Source organism: Chroicocephalus ridibundus, chromosome 6, assembly GCF_963924245.1.
Source record: "Chroicocephalus ridibundus chromosome 6, bChrRid1.1, whole genome shotgun sequence".
Taxonomy (NCBI): domain Eukaryota; kingdom Metazoa; phylum Chordata; class Aves; order Charadriiformes; family Laridae; genus Chroicocephalus; species Chroicocephalus ridibundus.
In genome coordinates this window covers 74,248,673-74,264,991 of record NC_086289.1, presented here as the reverse complement: position 1 = coordinate 74,264,991, position 16,319 = coordinate 74,248,673, and the positions used below count along the sequence as shown (strand labels likewise).

Genomic DNA, 16,319 nt, shown 5'->3' with positions numbered 1-16,319 from the left:
GTAAGGATTGTGTTCGACAGCGCTTAAAACTTGTAAAATACATACTCTACCTCCATGGAAAATAGTACTCAACAAGCACTCTGCAGGAGCTTGGCAGATGGAAAAAGACATCCTCCCACAATTAATCCCCACGGCCCCCGGGTTCTCATCTTGAAAACGCATAGTTTTAGACATCCAGGATTTTTCTCAGCAGATGGTAAAAGAAGCTAAGTTTTCCTCACTTTCCTCCACATTTTAAGATTCATGTGAAACACACAAACCACCTTCCCCACTCTAACCCAGACAAGTCAAGCATCCCACACTTTGCCAAAATAGTTCTATGTGCACCATCCGCTAGCTGGATTTCTAAATGCATGTTTCAAAGACATCTGAGCGTGCACACGTACAGAGCACATAATATGAAACGAAACCCAAGTGTTACCAATAACCCATGGAACTTACTGTTGCCTTCAGCGCTTGAATTGCTAGATCCCTTTGGAAGCCCATGGAAATGATAATTGCAACCATCTCTTCAGGAGGTTGGTTATCTAGCCCAACAGCTCCAAATCCAGCTGCTCCACTGGAAGCAACTTCTCCAAATGCAGGTATGACCAATGGCTCAGCAAAGTCTGCAACAAACAAACATTCATCAGCTTGTTCTTTTGCCCCTCTGAACTGGAAAGTCAACGACAAACACAAACAAATAACAAACAGGACTTCAAAAGCAGTCCTGAAATCAATGTAAGTTCATTTCACTGGCCTGGTTGGGACATAGATGTGTGGAAAGCCTTAAAAGGAACAAGATGAACATGCATATTACAAAATACCTAGGTGGACAAACTCAAACTGAGCAGGCTAAAACAACTTGGCACATCACAGGAGTGAAACAACTGCAGGAAAGTTGCCAAGATTGGTATGGAAGCCATGATGACACCAGAATAGTAGACAACCCAGCCGATACACCTATGGATGTAAAATTAACTGATTCCATAGCTGAAATATGTCATTTAAGCCAACACGAAACTCATTCCCCATTTACACAAGCAACACAAAAGCCCACAGTGAAGTGTGAACTCAACCAAATCTGGAGTTCCCTGGCGAGGGAGTGCTCAGGTATACCCAGTGCTGAATCATGGCTCCAAACTTTGCATGGATGAAGCACAGGAAGTGGAGAACATCTAGCAGCCCTGTCCATCAATAGACAGCCCAAGTTCTAAGTACGGCACGAATGCTCTAGCTGGAGCTAGAGAAGGCTGATATGGAAGAAAAGCATCCAGACCACAGGATTCTTTGTACTTACACTTGACCACAAGTCAGCCTCCCCCTTAGCAGCATGGACCTAGCCAAAGGGTGGAAAACAGAGAGCCGGCCCACACAGTCAGTGAGGGCAGGAGAGTCTACATCTCATGTAGCTTAGGTTTGTTGTCTTCTTCTAGGCAGAGGATGCCGCATAACAGTCAAGATCTGCATATCCCAGTAGCAGCTTAGGAAAATTCACTCACACCTCCAGGTTTCCTGGGGTGGGGAAGGGGGCTATTGTTTCACTGTCACACGTTATAAATTTTCTACCGACTGCCAAAATATACAAGCAGTTGAGTTTAAATTAACCTTCAAATCACTGACCTGGTTCTTCCATGTGTGCAATGATCCAGTTGAAAGCGACTTCAGCACCCAGGTTGCCTGTATAGTACACAGCTTTCCGACATGCTTCCAAAGGAAAACCCATCTCTGCCAGTTGCATAACTGAAGACTCATCGATATCTAGAGCTACAAGAAAGGGCCTTCTAAAGTATAAAAGTCTAATTCCATCCATTGTATAGTATTTCTTATTGTTATTCATGGTGCCACATATTACAATACTTATCTCTTGTGTTTATTTTAGTTCTGCAGTAAACCCACACCCATTAGAAAACAGCCTCGTACAAAGCATTATGGTATTTGTTCGGGATTACTGGTAATCTTTTGTATCAGTAATCTACATAGATTCTTAAATCTTGATGAATTCCTACAGGATTTTATTTACTAAAAAAACTCACCACTGGATTTCAAGGGGTGCTGAGCTTAGCTAGAGATGGCAGCCAAAAGCAATCACCCCTCTTACAGGCAGAATCTTGCAGGTGACAGAAACGACTGCTGGATCTGGCAGTCTCCAGTTGAACTTCATCTCTGAATGATGGAGATGAAGATGAGCTGAGATCAGAGTCCAGAGGGAGCCAGGATCAAGCAGCTGTGACCCGCAGCACTGCAAGATCCTGCTGATGAGCAGCAGATAGAGGAGCAGCTCATATTCTGGATACGCTGATGCTACTACAGACCCTTTAAGCGTCCTGTACACATGCAAATAAATGCTGAATGAGTACAAAAATCATCTGTTATTTAGAAGCATGCAAGGCAATACTCCATGCATCTCCATGAGGACAGAGAAGCCATTGGCGGAGCAAAAGAAGCATGACCATTTTTTAAGCAGCTGAAATACCAGTCACAGAACAATGAGATACGTACACTCCACCAAATGGTTTGCCATACGATCTGAAAATTGAGAAAGGAGAAAAACACGGAGAAGGACTTACGTGAAGGCTAAGTAGATGCATATGGTAAAAATAATACCATGTTCTTAAAGTCATAGAAACATTTCACCTCATACAGGCAGGTCATGTTCATCCTTACATCCCTGACGTTTTTGCCATGAATTAGACTAGGGATGTTTCTGCCCAGTAATCTCCCTAACTCAACTCGGAGCAAAGTGTCACTGGTACTATAAACCAGTAAGAAATATAGCTGATGGCTGACCTAAACCTACTTCAGCAAAAATCTATTTTGCTATAACTAAGGTACCATCATCCATGCACTTACACTAAGACTAGGTCAGTCCACTGAGCAAGAGGATAAAAAAGAATAGGCCTTGGTAAGGAACTTACCGATAAGGGACAAAATTAAAACCTTTGGAGAACTGAATTTTGCCACGACAAAAATTTGCTCTGACACACGATTTCTGGTACTAGCTTCCTTTCAGGTGCATACAGCTTGATATTATACCACCACTCTTATAAACACCCAAGCAAATGGGGCAATCGTGTCATGAGAGTAGTTTCATTACTGGTTTCCTATTAAATATTGAGGCACTCAAACTTAAGCCCTCTGGAGGAAATAGCAGCAACCTGGGTTTAAGGTCATGCTATAAAGACGTGATTTTACTTGTTATAAACCATTTCATTCTCTAGACAGTCCCAAGGAATGAGGAAGGAGTATATTCTAACGTTCTTGTTTCTGAACTTCAGCGTAAAAGAAACAGTCTTCAATTACAGAAGCACAGAGCTGCTTTTTGTCCATAGCTCCAAAAGTTGAAGCTAAGGAGAATCAGTTTGTGCTGGAAGGAAAGGGGAATTCAGCAGAAAATCAAAAGAGATGTAGTCAGTAAATACCTTTTGGGTCATCGGGAATGATAATGGGAGGAGCAATGTCTGGAAGTTCCTCTTCTCCTGGCTGGAGACCCCTGGCCCGAAGGTGGTTGATATCTAGAAAATCTGGCATGTCTATAGAAACATCTACAAAAGCAGAGAAACAGGCTCAGCATATGAATCAAGCAAAATGACCTCATGGTACAACCTGCCCCATCAGAGAGGGGACTCTGGTACTCAAGCCACAAGCACAGCCAGGATTCTTCATCTGAAAACGGTTATTTGAGAAATTTGGAATACTAAAGCACAATTTAACTAGAAGGTCAGACTACATTAAACTGTATTTTAACTCCACAGATCTGATGGATTGGTTTAAGTTGTCATAAAAGAAAAGAAGATAGAATTAGGATCTTCACAGCATAAATTTGAGACTCAGGCCAGGTCCTCATTATAGACCAAAGTGTGTACACCTTACAGGTTTCCCTTGGATAGAATGAGAAAAAGGTAAATATAAAAGGCACATACCAAGCTTTTTCGGTATCCAGTCAAGGCCGAAGGTGAATTTCTTTATCTGCACCACTAAGTACTCAGGAAATGAAGCAAAACGAGAAGTCCTGGGAAACACAAGACATACAACTCAGTGAAACAAGGCAACAAAATCACAAGCGGCTCAGATTTCAGTAGCTCATGCACACTGAATGAGTAACTTTAGCTCTGAGTGAGATGAATAGTCATGGATTTTATAAACACAAATTTCACAAAAAAGTTTTCAAGTACAGTGGAGAAGTATGGTAGTAGCTTTCTACGCATTCATATCCTGAATGGCAGCCCAGACCCTTGCAGACAATTCAGCTTATAGGAAGATCATAGAAAACAACTACAAATAATGTTAAATTTGCTTATTCAAGTTGTTCTGAAGTTGAATGTCAGGAAATACATTTTGAATGACATCTTGTCTAGAACTTCAGGGCACAGGCTTAAAACACAGCTCAGACAGAATGGAGTAACAATTAATTCTGCATTTTTTTCACTGCCTTTCTAGTAACAGTAGCATTGTCCATGAGGTATCAGTCCACCAATAAAGCATTTCATTAAGCAAAAATAGAAAAGCTGTCATTTGTAGTTTTTCACATGAAAGTGCTATATAAAAAAACCCACATGATATTCTTATTGAACTACTATGATCTTTATCAAAATCGAGAATGACTGTTGAGTTTCAGGGGATCTCTGACATTTGCCCTCTTAGTGAAAAGAAAAAGTTTAATCTTGAACACAATTTAACATTACACGTACAGCCATTCTCCTTCTCTATGCTCCCATTTTCCCCACGTTTAATCCCTGCACCCTTCCCTTTATCTTGCATTCACACATACCATTCTTTCTTCTAATTCAACTAACTCTGGGTAAAATAGAGTAAATGTATCATAAATATAAGGCCTTCCTATCATACTATAAATAACTACTTTCTAAATTCTTGTTAGCACCACCTTGCAATTTTATTAACTTTATCATCTGCAGCACGAAACTTTTGAATTTTAAATAGCAAATTATTCTGCATCTTTCGATGCTTTTAAAGACCTAATGGACGAGTAACGGCTAAATTACAAATTAACCCTAGATCTATTTGAAGACTAGAATGTTCTTGCACCATGTTCACAATTAATACAAGCCTTTAGATTTCTGCTACATTTCTCTTCACCATGTGCACTTGTCTCCCAATTTTCAATATGTCACTGAAACAGTATGCTAAACCAGCGATGAGTCATTGATATGTTAAGTGATCTAAAATTAGAAGGTACCTAGCCACAGCAAAGCAGTTGCAGAGCCCCATTTTCAACCACTCCTTGCTGCTGACAGAGAAATGTAACCAGATAAGGCAGTAACTCTTGTTCTCAGCACGAAATACTGCCCTGAAAACTGCATTGTTCTCTGACTGACATCCTATTTCTTAATGATTTTTTAAGACCACGCTGTTCTTGGTTCTTTTATCCACCCAACTATAAACACACAAGATGGGTTCCTTCTTTTATATGTCCATCTTGTACAATGGCCTCATGTAAGTGACAGCAAACTTAACAGATGCAACCAAACCCTGTAGCATACAAAGATGATGGGTTGAAATCCAAACGCAAACAACAACTAACATAAAACATAATAAAAAAAAAAGTTTTCAGCATAGCACTTCACAATGCAAAATTTTCCATCCATCTAAAGAACTTTCTCACAAGAAAAACAACCTTCATTTGCTTCACTCTGCTTTGTTGCCACACATCACCCTTCAGCATTTTTAGTCAAATGAAGACATCAAGAGACCAAGTGCAGAGATCCAGACTGTATCTCCTACCACACTGTACAGAGCTCTATCACTAGTTGATCCGTAGCATCTGATTTTAAAACATGAGCAGACAGTTAAGCTACAAGCATTTAAAGTTCAAGCTCTTAACAACGGGACCCCATCATCCCTTGAAGTTTGATAGTTGAGAACAATTTATTTGCTGATCAATTGGTCATTACAACTCTTGCCAGGCTTGAGCTGCGTGTTACATTTAGAAGCCCCACCACCAATACAATGCCGAAGCCCACTACGCCTTTGCCTGTCTCCCTCTGCATCATGTCCAGGTAGCAAGATAAGCACGAGCACTACCATATGGATTTTCAATTGGCAGTCAGACACACACTTACTTAACTCCTGCAGATTTTGCTTGAAGGGCGCTGCTCCAGAAATCCTCAACATTGCTTGGTTCAGAAAAGGCCTGCAGACACGCACTAAACGGGATCTTGGCACGGACAAGCTCTGGTGGAGGTCTCCTTGCAGCCTCTGCTTCTCGCCTCTTCAATTCATAGGCAATTAATTCATCTGAGAAATGTACATGACACTAAAAGCTAAATGAAGATTGTCGTGGTTATGATGTACCTTACCAGTCTCATTTTTCGCAAGTTTTAGAAATGTTTTTTGTTTTGGGTTTTTTTTTATGTTTGTGTGTGTGTTTGTTTTCACAAGATAGTCATTAGCTAGTATGTTCAGTTCCTTTTTAAGGATTAAGAACTTTTTATATATGGGTTCACTGTCCAGGACAAGGGAAATTCAATGCTAATGAGGATCTTTGGGTGCACACATGCACTTAAAACAAGGGTAAATAAATTGTACTACAAGTGGTGTGGCACATCCCTGGGTCAAATCTAGGTTAAGGTTTTAAATCACAAATCTCTGACATCTTTATCATACAAACTGCTACCATTCTTAGTGATATATTCCTGAGCGGTGACACTTAATGGTGGTCCCATAGTCTGAAAATAAATCTGTCTGAAAACTTACCGAGAGTATCCAGGTAGAATCCTTCTTCCCTGAAAGTATAATCAAAGAAACCCAAACCAAGTAATTTTCCCTTGATCAGCTCATTGGTTTCATTTGCCACATGGCCTCAAACCATTCTATCCATACAAAGAGACTACATAGGGGTTGAAAGAGTCACCAGAAGGTCAGTCAATGGACCAGTTCCTTTATTTACCTTTGTTTGTTGCTGCCTCCATAGCAACAGGTAACTGCATGATATAGTCCACCCTCTCTGTGTAGCGGACCTTTCTGGACTGGCAGCATTGCGTGCGCTCCTCCACCAGGAACCGGAAAACATCACTGGGGTTTTCTGAACCTACAGGGTTCCTCTGAAAGGAGTATTAGATCAAATCATTTAAGTGATGATCATTAAAATGACCAGAAAACCCAAAGCCTGCTGGCTGTTTTATGGCAAGCACAAAAACACCCATCTTGCACCCAGATCTGACAGCTCAGCTTGCATTTTACTGCATGCAGAACACTTGTACCCACAGAGAATCCCACTGAAGTCCACAAAGTCTGCATACACAGCGGTATCTTTCTACACGCAGCAGCTTGCAGAGCATGTACCTAATGAATCTGACTGAGTCAAGCGAACAGAAGAAGGTAGGAAGGTGGCAGGTTACACTAAAGATAGAAAGCTCAGGTAAATAACACGGAGCATCCTTTCAGCAACTAGAATTGTTCCTACTGTTCTGAATCTGCACTGAAACAGAACAAGCAACTTGTAGCTCATTATCCAGATGGGAATGTCACACAAATAAAATACCTCCTCTTTATTGTTCATGTTAATGTCTGTTATCAGGCAAAAACCAGAAAAATGTCTTCTAACCACCCTATAATCAGTACATGCGTTTTGGGATCTGGAACATTATGCATGCAAATGTGAATAACTTCATCTAGACTGTAATACATGAATAAACACCCTCAATTCTTGGGAAAAATGGGAAAAAAGAAGGAGGAAAGATGGAAAAGAAAGAAATGCTTTAAATCAAAACTGCACGTATTTGTAAATTTCCTTTTCAGAAAGACAGCATTAAAATTCACAGTACTGATTCTTTTACACGCAGCATTGAGCTGGAGCTCAGTGGAACTAATATTTTATACAGAAATATTCAACTGACAAATAGTCACTTTGTTTTCAGCAGGGGAGTCCTTCATTCAATGACGTACAGCTGGGATTTGTAAAAGAACTGGACATGGTAATTAGTTTGCTCCCAATGATGATATAGATTTGGAATAATAAGAATAATCATACTACCCAATTCATTAATATTCCAAGATAGACTGCAATATGGTAAACAAATGGATAGCATGTAATCATAAAACAAACAGCAATTTAAAAGGACAGTCACATATGTTTATAAATTTTATAGCCTGTACGGTGATGTTTGACCTCCCTATATCTCTTACAGTTGTTACCAGCAGCATCGGGCCCGTGTGTGGTCATGCAAGAGTCTGAAGTGAAGGGAGAATTATAGAAACAAATGTTTCTAAACCAAAATACATTTAAATTAGTGCCATTTTCTACATATCCAAGGTTAAAAAGAGTATAACAAAAAAAATAAGCCATTCATGTAACAGCTCCACCTTCATTGTCTAATATAACCAGGGAAAAGAAGCAGAAATCAGATTTTCTCACCTCTACCAGATTTATAAGATGCAGAAAAAATTCCTGTGCGTCTTGTTGTCTATTAGAGGAAAATTCTGGATGGCCTTTACTTATAAAAGCCTTAAACATTTGGGGAGATATTCCACTGTGTTGAGGCTAAATAAAAGAAAGAGAAACCTTTTAAAGAAGGATTTTTATTCATTCCTGGACCAAGTATCCCAAAGTCACTCCACTAGATCTATCTATGGCCCATTTCTGCCACTGGAGAAAAGACAGTTTCAGTTTCATCTAATTTTCCATTTTAATAAAAATGGAAAGAGTCCTGAAACATTATTTAGGGGTTTTAGAATATCTTTTATGATATAGTCCCTACAGTGTTCACTCTATCTGACTTTTCTATGGCATTTGCAAGTTAAAAGAAATTACCGAAGGTTTGCTAAAGGTTAGTAGTTTTCAGAAAGGCTAAAAGCCTGCACTGTTTTCTAATATTTGACATTCCTTTCAGACCCCTGTTCCACCCAAAAGTATGTGGGCATTGAAGCACTTCAGTGTATCAATTAGCAGCTTTATTCAGGACAAAACCTTTCCAGAGATCTCTACAGAATCAAGTAGAAAACAAGAAATGTGTGCAGCACGCGTTCCCAGATGGGTTAAGAACAGACATGAATTTGCAATTTGCAGGTGTTGGTCATGTTGGAAGGACAGTAACATACTGCCTTTAGCCATTCAGTTACATCAGTAGGAAACTACCCCAAATCCGAAAATCCCTCTCTTCCAAGAGAGTTCTAGTTTTGACTTTCTCACCCTCTATACCATTTTAAGAAGCCTCCCCAACCAACCCAAGTTGCATCCTCAAGACAACGCTAGCTATCATCCCTTTTAAATAACGCTTTTAAAAGGGTCAGAATCTTTTACTCAGATTTGTTCTCACCCTCCAGTAGACCAAATAATTTTCAAGACAACTCAAGCAAAAGTGTAGCCTTTAGGATATGTCAGAGGCTGTTAAATACTCAGCCAATCTCATTCTTTACTACCGTTGCGCTAACATACCAATATAAAAATAGCAAAAGCGGTATAAAACGAAAGGCACATAAAACGCACACTAAAAGAGCAAAATTTTATTCTTGGTTTCACCAAGGTAAGGTATTCATAGACCCATTGAAATCAGGAGCAGATGCTCAATTTTAATGCTTTTTCAATTTCTGGCAGTACACCAGCAACCACATTAGGCTAAGATGTTCTTTAAAGGCTCTCATAAAGAGAGAGAGTCTCAGTATTGCTTGAACAAAAGAGATGTTCTAGGGATTTCTGAATCTTAGGTTATATATCACTTCAGTGTCCTCAGCTGCCTTTCATCAAAGCTAGGACTGGGGAGAGAAACACATAAACCAGCTCAAATGACTATACACCAGGCTTCTTTGTGTCAGAAGCAAGAATACGTCAAGGTGGCACATTTGCCCTAATGTATAATGCAATGAGTTTGGAATTAAGCCTTGTTTCCATCTATACACTTTCTACTCAGCCATTTCAGCAGGGAGAAGAGAAACATGCCATGTGTGGTAGTCTATAGAAGAGGATCGGATCTTGCCCTCTAAACCCTTTCCATCTCAAGGACAAGAAAAATAAGAGAAGAAATGGCAAAGCTCTAAACAGAAAATCAAGCCCTAGCTGATGACCCTTTAGGCTTTCAGCCTGTTTTTAATGTTAAAATGAGTCCAAGAAAACTACTGCCATTTCCAGATTAAACTCCTGTGGTGAAAAATTTTAGGTCCCCAGTACCATGAATATTTATAGAATACCCAGCACACTTTCCCCATCAACAGTTGCAAAACAGTTTAGCTAAATATAGACTGTGCTGGACCACTGCAGATCTCATATGAATGCTTTTACAGGCAACAACTCCCCAAAACTTTGGATGAATTCCAAAGACCCAGAAAGCTAGAGAACCTATTTGCATGTAGGAGGTGGGGGGGTGGGGACAGGTAAAGGAATAAAAATAAAATTAATAATTGATTTTATAGACACAAAGCAGAAGCACTTGAAAATGATGTATTATAAATGTCAGTACAACTCTCTGGATGATAAAATACTATCTGTATGTACACCAGTATGATGTGGGGGGAAGACACCAAACAAAAAAAGCACCCCCAAACCGACAAAGCATAGATTTGTATGCTTAGAGCGAGGGAACAGAGAAAATATCTATACTTTTTTTCTTTTTCTAAATAAATCTTCAATACAACAAGGAACAAAAGCACTAAAAGCTGTTTCAAAGCCTTATACGTGCTATGAATTGCTTGATAAAGAACTCACCTAATACATGTAACTTCAACCTTATTAAACTGAACTTACGAATAACACAACTATTGTTAAATGCCAGTAGATGGCTACTACTGCCTGACAGAGTTTTATAGCATCTGTCATTAAAAAGCTCTCAATATCTCACTGCTAGTAGTGGCTGCCGGGCTAAACGTGGAGGTGTAGCTTTATTTGAAGGCTTCAAGTCCCTGAACTTCCAGCACATTATTCGTATTCTGTATGTGTCGAAGAAAGCAGGTCAGTCAGTATACAGAATTTAATGTGAGGAGTTTGTTGAAATCTATTCCACTATTCCTTAGTCACAGTGATGTGGTGTTAAGTTGTAAACTGTATTTAAAGGAAACAAGCAGGATTCATTTGTCGTTCCAAAACAATCAGTAGCTACTGTACAAAGCAATTACGCAGGAGACACAAGACTTTCAGATCATGCAAACTACGCCATACTGGCTGCTCTATCTTTGTCCAAAATCTCCTTGGCGTTCTGATTTCAGAAGGAGAAATTCCTATATCAATAGCTGATAGACGAAGGTAGAGGAAAATATCTGTTTCCATGGAAACTATCGCCATGCTTCTGTGACAACAGCATGCGTGACTTCTACTGTGTATAAAACTACAACTTAGTATCAGATTCTTTCTCCATAAAGACAGCTCTTTTCTACAGGTCGTATTTTCAGTACTCGTTACCAGTTGACCTTTCATTTCTAAATATCCCATCTATGGAGTCTGTGGTTTCACTCCCTGTGCTGCTTGGGGTCACATTAACAGAGGTTGGTGGGGACACAAATATATTCTAGGTCCAGTTTTCCCAGCATCACTCTATACAAGATGTTTTGAGGTAGACAGTTTGAATAGCAACCCAAATGTAAAATAACAGATTTCCTTGGGTAGGTAACATTGTCCCAGTAACTAATATTTTGCTTAAGACAAAACATTCACTATGACAAATAAAATTCTGTATTACATAAACATGGGAAAAAAGGTTATCTCATCCCCCTCTCCATTGTGTCTAGCATGTTAGCTTATGGTACTTGCCCCTCAGAATACCTTTGTTCTGAAATTGCCTATTCTGAGAAAGCTGATTCCAAGGTTTTTTTCTATTGTGAATTATTACAAATCAGGATATACACACTGTTCTCCCCAGGTTGCCCAGCAATTGGAGTTTCAGTTTATATCCAAAACCTCACATACTACTGTGTTTCCAGGATAGATCCCACTGCCACAAAGCTGAGTGGTGCGGCGACACGCCTGAGGGACAGGATGCCATCCAGAAGGATCAGGACAGGCTCGAGAAGCGGGCCTACGTGAACCTCATGAGGTTCAACAAAGCCAAGTGCAGGGTCCTGTATCAATACAGGCTGGGGAATGAAAGGACTGAGAGCAGCCCTGCTGAGAAGGACTTGGGGGGTACCAGTGGATGAAAAGCTGGACATGAGCTGACAATGATTCTATGTGTGCTTGCAGCCCATAAAGCCAACTGCATCCTGGGCTGCATCAGAAGAAGCGTGGCCAGCAGGACAGAGGAGGGGATTCTGCCCCTCTACTCCACTCTGGTGAGACTCCACCTGGAGTACTGCATCCAGCCCTCAACACAGGAAAGACATGGATGTGTTGGAGTAGGTCCAGAGAAGGCCACAAAGGTGCTCAGAGGGCTGGAGCACCTCTCCTATGAGGACAGACTGAGAGAGCTGGGGTTGTTCAGCCTGGAGAAGAGAAGGCTCTGGGAAGACCTTAGAGCCCCTTCCAATACCTAAAGGGTGACTACAGGAAAGATGGGGACAAACTTTTTATCAGGCTCTGTTGCGATAGGACAAGGGGTAGTAGCTTTAAACTAAAAGAGGGAAGATTTAGACTAGATATAAGGAAGACATTTTTTACAGTAAGGGTGGTGAAACACCAGAACAGGTTGCCCAGAGAGGCAGTAGATGCCCCGTTCCTGGAAACATTCCAGGTCAGGTTGGACGGGGCTCTGAGCAACCTGGTCTAGTTGACGATCTCCCTGCTTGTGGCAGGGAGGTTGGACTAGATGACCTTTAAAGGTCCCTTCCAACCCAAACTATTCTATGATTCTATGGCTCTGCATGGCCCCTCCTTCATCTACATGAAAGCCTCCAGCACCACTTAATCTTGTATTACCTAGACCTGATTTGTCCTGAATTTCTCCTGAAATCAGGTGGAATATCGTCAGACACTTTCTGGAAACAACTCTTTAGCTCTTTATACTTCTTTCTCAAATTTAAAGAAGGTTTAGAAGTTTGCTTCCAAATACTGAGGACTCTAATAGCTCTTTGGGGTTTTTTTGTTCCTCAAAGAGGATAAGTTGCAAATTCTATGAACTTTTGCACTCATCACTGGAGCAGCAGAATACTTTATTAGCAGAACCAATGGTTGTTTTAATGCTTTGCACAAATAGCCCCTGACTAATATATTCCTGACTAGAATCCTGCACATTCCACCTTGCTAAGCATCCCATGCTGGATCCACACGTGTTCTTCAATGCCCGGCACCTGTTCCCTTTTCTCAGGATATCACTTTTACCTAGTTACCAGGCTGCACAAACTCAGTCAAATACCTTGTGTTCTTCTTTCATCACCTGCTCAATAAGCTCAGATTTCATGGGTGGCTTAGAGTACTGGCCTGAAAGGAGGCCGTGTCCCAATTTAGCCCTGTAGGGAAGAAAGTGGCGGGGTGGAAACAAACATGTGAGAAAAACAGAAAAGAGGAGAAGATTTTTATTCCAAGCAAAAAAGAAGTTTACTGTCTTTGACCCCCTGATGAAACAACATTACCTGCAATTAAGTAGGCAAATCTTACCATTCCACCTTGTGCCATATCTCACTTTCAAACCCATGCAGGGGTGTTCATTTGCCCTGCCATTAAATTATTTAGATTCTATTTAACTTGACCAAGTAAACCATTGAGAAGTGTCACTTACATCTGAGTGTTGAAATCTTGTGTTGGATCAAGAGGAGAGTAGTCAAATATTCGTGGAAGGTTTCCCACATACCTGGGCAACCAGAACAAAGCAGAAACATTCAAATATCACAGCTAGATTTACTCAAGAACATCCTAACAGATCCTCAGCCCTCAGCAGTGATACATCAGCAGGCTTCCTCTGGGCTAACAAGTCACATTTTGCATCATAGCAATGACTTAATCTATCTCTGGTGAGTGCTTCCATCGTGGAAAAATAATAGTAAAGAAATGAGGAAATGACACTTGAGTTTTGCTTAGAAGCTTCTAGCTATAAAGGATATGGTGGTGGTGTTCACCCAGAACTTAAATTCTGTTTCTTGATCTTGAAATAGCTGCAGGACGGTGCTGCTCAAAACCATAGGGCTGGGCTGAGAACCAATGTACTTTCTACTCCTAGGCAGCGTCGCCAAATAAATTCCAAATTTGTATCAGGACCAAAGATAAGAGTGTAAAAAGAATGTTTCTACTGAGTTTCTTCAGAGAAACAAAGGCTAACTCCTGACAATAAACACTGAGGTATGCATTGTTCTAGCCAGTTTGTTGGAATGAGAAGTATTTAATAGCACTCTACCGGAGCACTGCTTCCTTTAACCACAAGAATAAAAACAGGCTAGGTAGGTACGGCCATGTTGAAAGAACACATCTAATTTCTGCCTGGTCCCTCTTTGATCAAAGATCTCCATTACTTTGTTGATACTAAGTGCTCTAGGTAACTCTAGGACCAGGCTGTGGAAAACAACCTCCCTTAGTAAAGTCCATTTTGATATTTTTCAAACATGGAGGTAGAAAAGCTGGCACCTAATGAATCTACAGGCTGCACTCCATATGGCTAACAGAGCAAACAAATACAAGTTTTCTCACTCTTCTTCTCCAGAAGGCAAGTGCTACATGAAAACCTGGGAGGCTTTCCAAAATCTAAAAGCCTTACTTCCAGCGCACACACTATTACTGCTGTGGAATAAAAGAGCACTCTGAATTTTATTGCAAACCATAGACTGTCCTTTATACAAAGGCTTCTCTCCTTGGAGTGATGTGTTCATTTTTGATCAGTCAGGAATATTTCATATTCTTCTGTTGCGCTTTTGTCCTTTTACTCTTTTAATTATTCAGTGGAAGAATATACTCACACTACCCTTTCTGTGAAATGAGATTTTTTTTTTTTAATGAGACTTTTAATTCAAATAATGCCTCTGATAGTTTCCCCTCTTCTTAGCCAGACCTGCATGCAAAAGGTGCATTGCTTTTCACTACCACGGATCAATATTAACATGTTTGTGCCGGTACAGTTTTTTGCACAAATGACACTGGAGCAATAGAATGATTCCTGCAGCTGTATGAAGGCATGGGCCAGTACAAAAAACCCTAATGTGACACTGATGATACTGAGATAGAGATAGGTATGTATGTATATAAAAAGCAGAGGCAGAACAATCAAGTTTGCAAGGTAGCATACGATTTCCCACCACTGAAATTAAGTAAGTTCTGATTTCAAAGGCAGGTTGGATTTTGCGTTCCAACCTTTTCCAGAAGAGAACAATATAATCACTAAATCCTCTAAGCGGCCACTGAACTGACTGAAAGAGACTTGTTTAGGTGAGACAAAATACCATTGTGCTTAGAAAAACAAGAGATTGAGGAATGCAGCAGCTAGTGACAAGAACGAGTCTGAAGCTACTTACGCTCGCTGGAACTCTGGGATGCTGAAAATGGCTTGCATGACAGCATTGAGGTAGCAGCTATTTCCCAGGTTCTTCATGCCAGTGTATCCTGGGCCGTACATGGGCTTGAGTTTCACACCAGCTTCTTGAATCACTTCCCATTCAGAGACTCTTGGTTTTATATCATTATCTCTTAGCCCATTCTCTGTCTGAAAGCAACAAGATCTTTTTTAATCTGTTTTAGTTCTACAACAATTATGCTTCCACTATCATCATCACCAACTTTGTGTTCTATACTCTAGAAAAGTCAAACCAATAGGCAAAAGGAGGTAAGCCCTGCACGTACAGGAGAAGATCAGGGTCAGACGGCTAGCAGCTTGTTCTTCCAATATACCTTTTAGCTCTTTACCACAGACCACAGGCTCTTTTGAGCGTTCCTAGTTGTGACCTCAGTCCCAGCTGGGAGCTTCACTTCTCTCAGGGCTGTGACCTCAAGCATCAGCATCTGCATTTTTTCAGGTTTCACATTCTATTTGTAATGGCCAGGAGTAGCTGCTGCTGTAGAAGCTGGCACTAGCAAACAAACCAGATGAAAAGCTGCAGATCCAAGAACTCTTCCCTTCTTTCAAATGGGAAAAGCCAAAATGTGCAATGCTAAAGTTTCTCCCCTTTAGAGCTCAGCTTTCAGCTTTTGGATCCACAGCTCGTTCACAGTTTGTATGTGCAGGTCACTGCAGTGTCCTTTACCGCTAGCACTGCTTCACCACTTCACTAAGAATTTTTCAGACGGGTCTGAAAACTGGAGGCAAAACTTTGCAACAGCTGAGACTAAGTTTTCAAGGTTGCTGAGTAAAAGAGGTTTTCCAGAAAGATCGCTGGATAAAAGACACTTTTTATTCATTATATTGACAAGGAAATTAGCATACCAAAAATACTAGCACCATGAAGGCTTTTGAAACTGCAGTTTGACTCTTCTCTATCATTTTACAGTTATTATTAGTTTTCTCTCCCTTTGGGCAATTAAATACACTAAACCAGTACCACGT

The 16,319-nt window shown here is 40.5% G+C and overlaps 1 protein-coding gene across 1 annotated transcript in view; it reads right to left on the bottom strand.

Annotated features, from left to right (window-relative positions):
- USP13 (ubiquitin specific peptidase 13) overlaps positions 1 to 16,319 on the bottom strand; it is a 53,246-nt gene that overhangs the window by 6,610 nt on the left and 30,317 nt on the right. The window contains exons 8-18 of the mRNA XM_063339037.1: positions 15,295 to 15,482; positions 13,575 to 13,646; positions 13,212 to 13,305; positions 8,354 to 8,479; positions 6,887 to 7,040; positions 6,060 to 6,234; positions 3,903 to 3,991; positions 3,402 to 3,524; positions 2,482 to 2,508; positions 1,603 to 1,746; positions 442 to 608 (exon numbers count right to left, since the gene is read on the bottom strand). Coding sequence (XP_063195107.1) covers positions 442 to 608; positions 1,603 to 1,746; positions 2,482 to 2,508; positions 3,402 to 3,524; positions 3,903 to 3,991; positions 6,060 to 6,234; positions 6,887 to 7,040; positions 8,354 to 8,479; positions 13,212 to 13,305; positions 13,575 to 13,646; positions 15,295 to 15,482 — 1,359 coding nt within the window. The remainder of the gene's footprint in view (positions 1 to 441; positions 609 to 1,602; positions 1,747 to 2,481; positions 2,509 to 3,401; positions 3,525 to 3,902; positions 3,992 to 6,059; positions 6,235 to 6,886; positions 7,041 to 8,353; positions 8,480 to 13,211; positions 13,306 to 13,574; positions 13,647 to 15,294; positions 15,483 to 16,319) is intronic.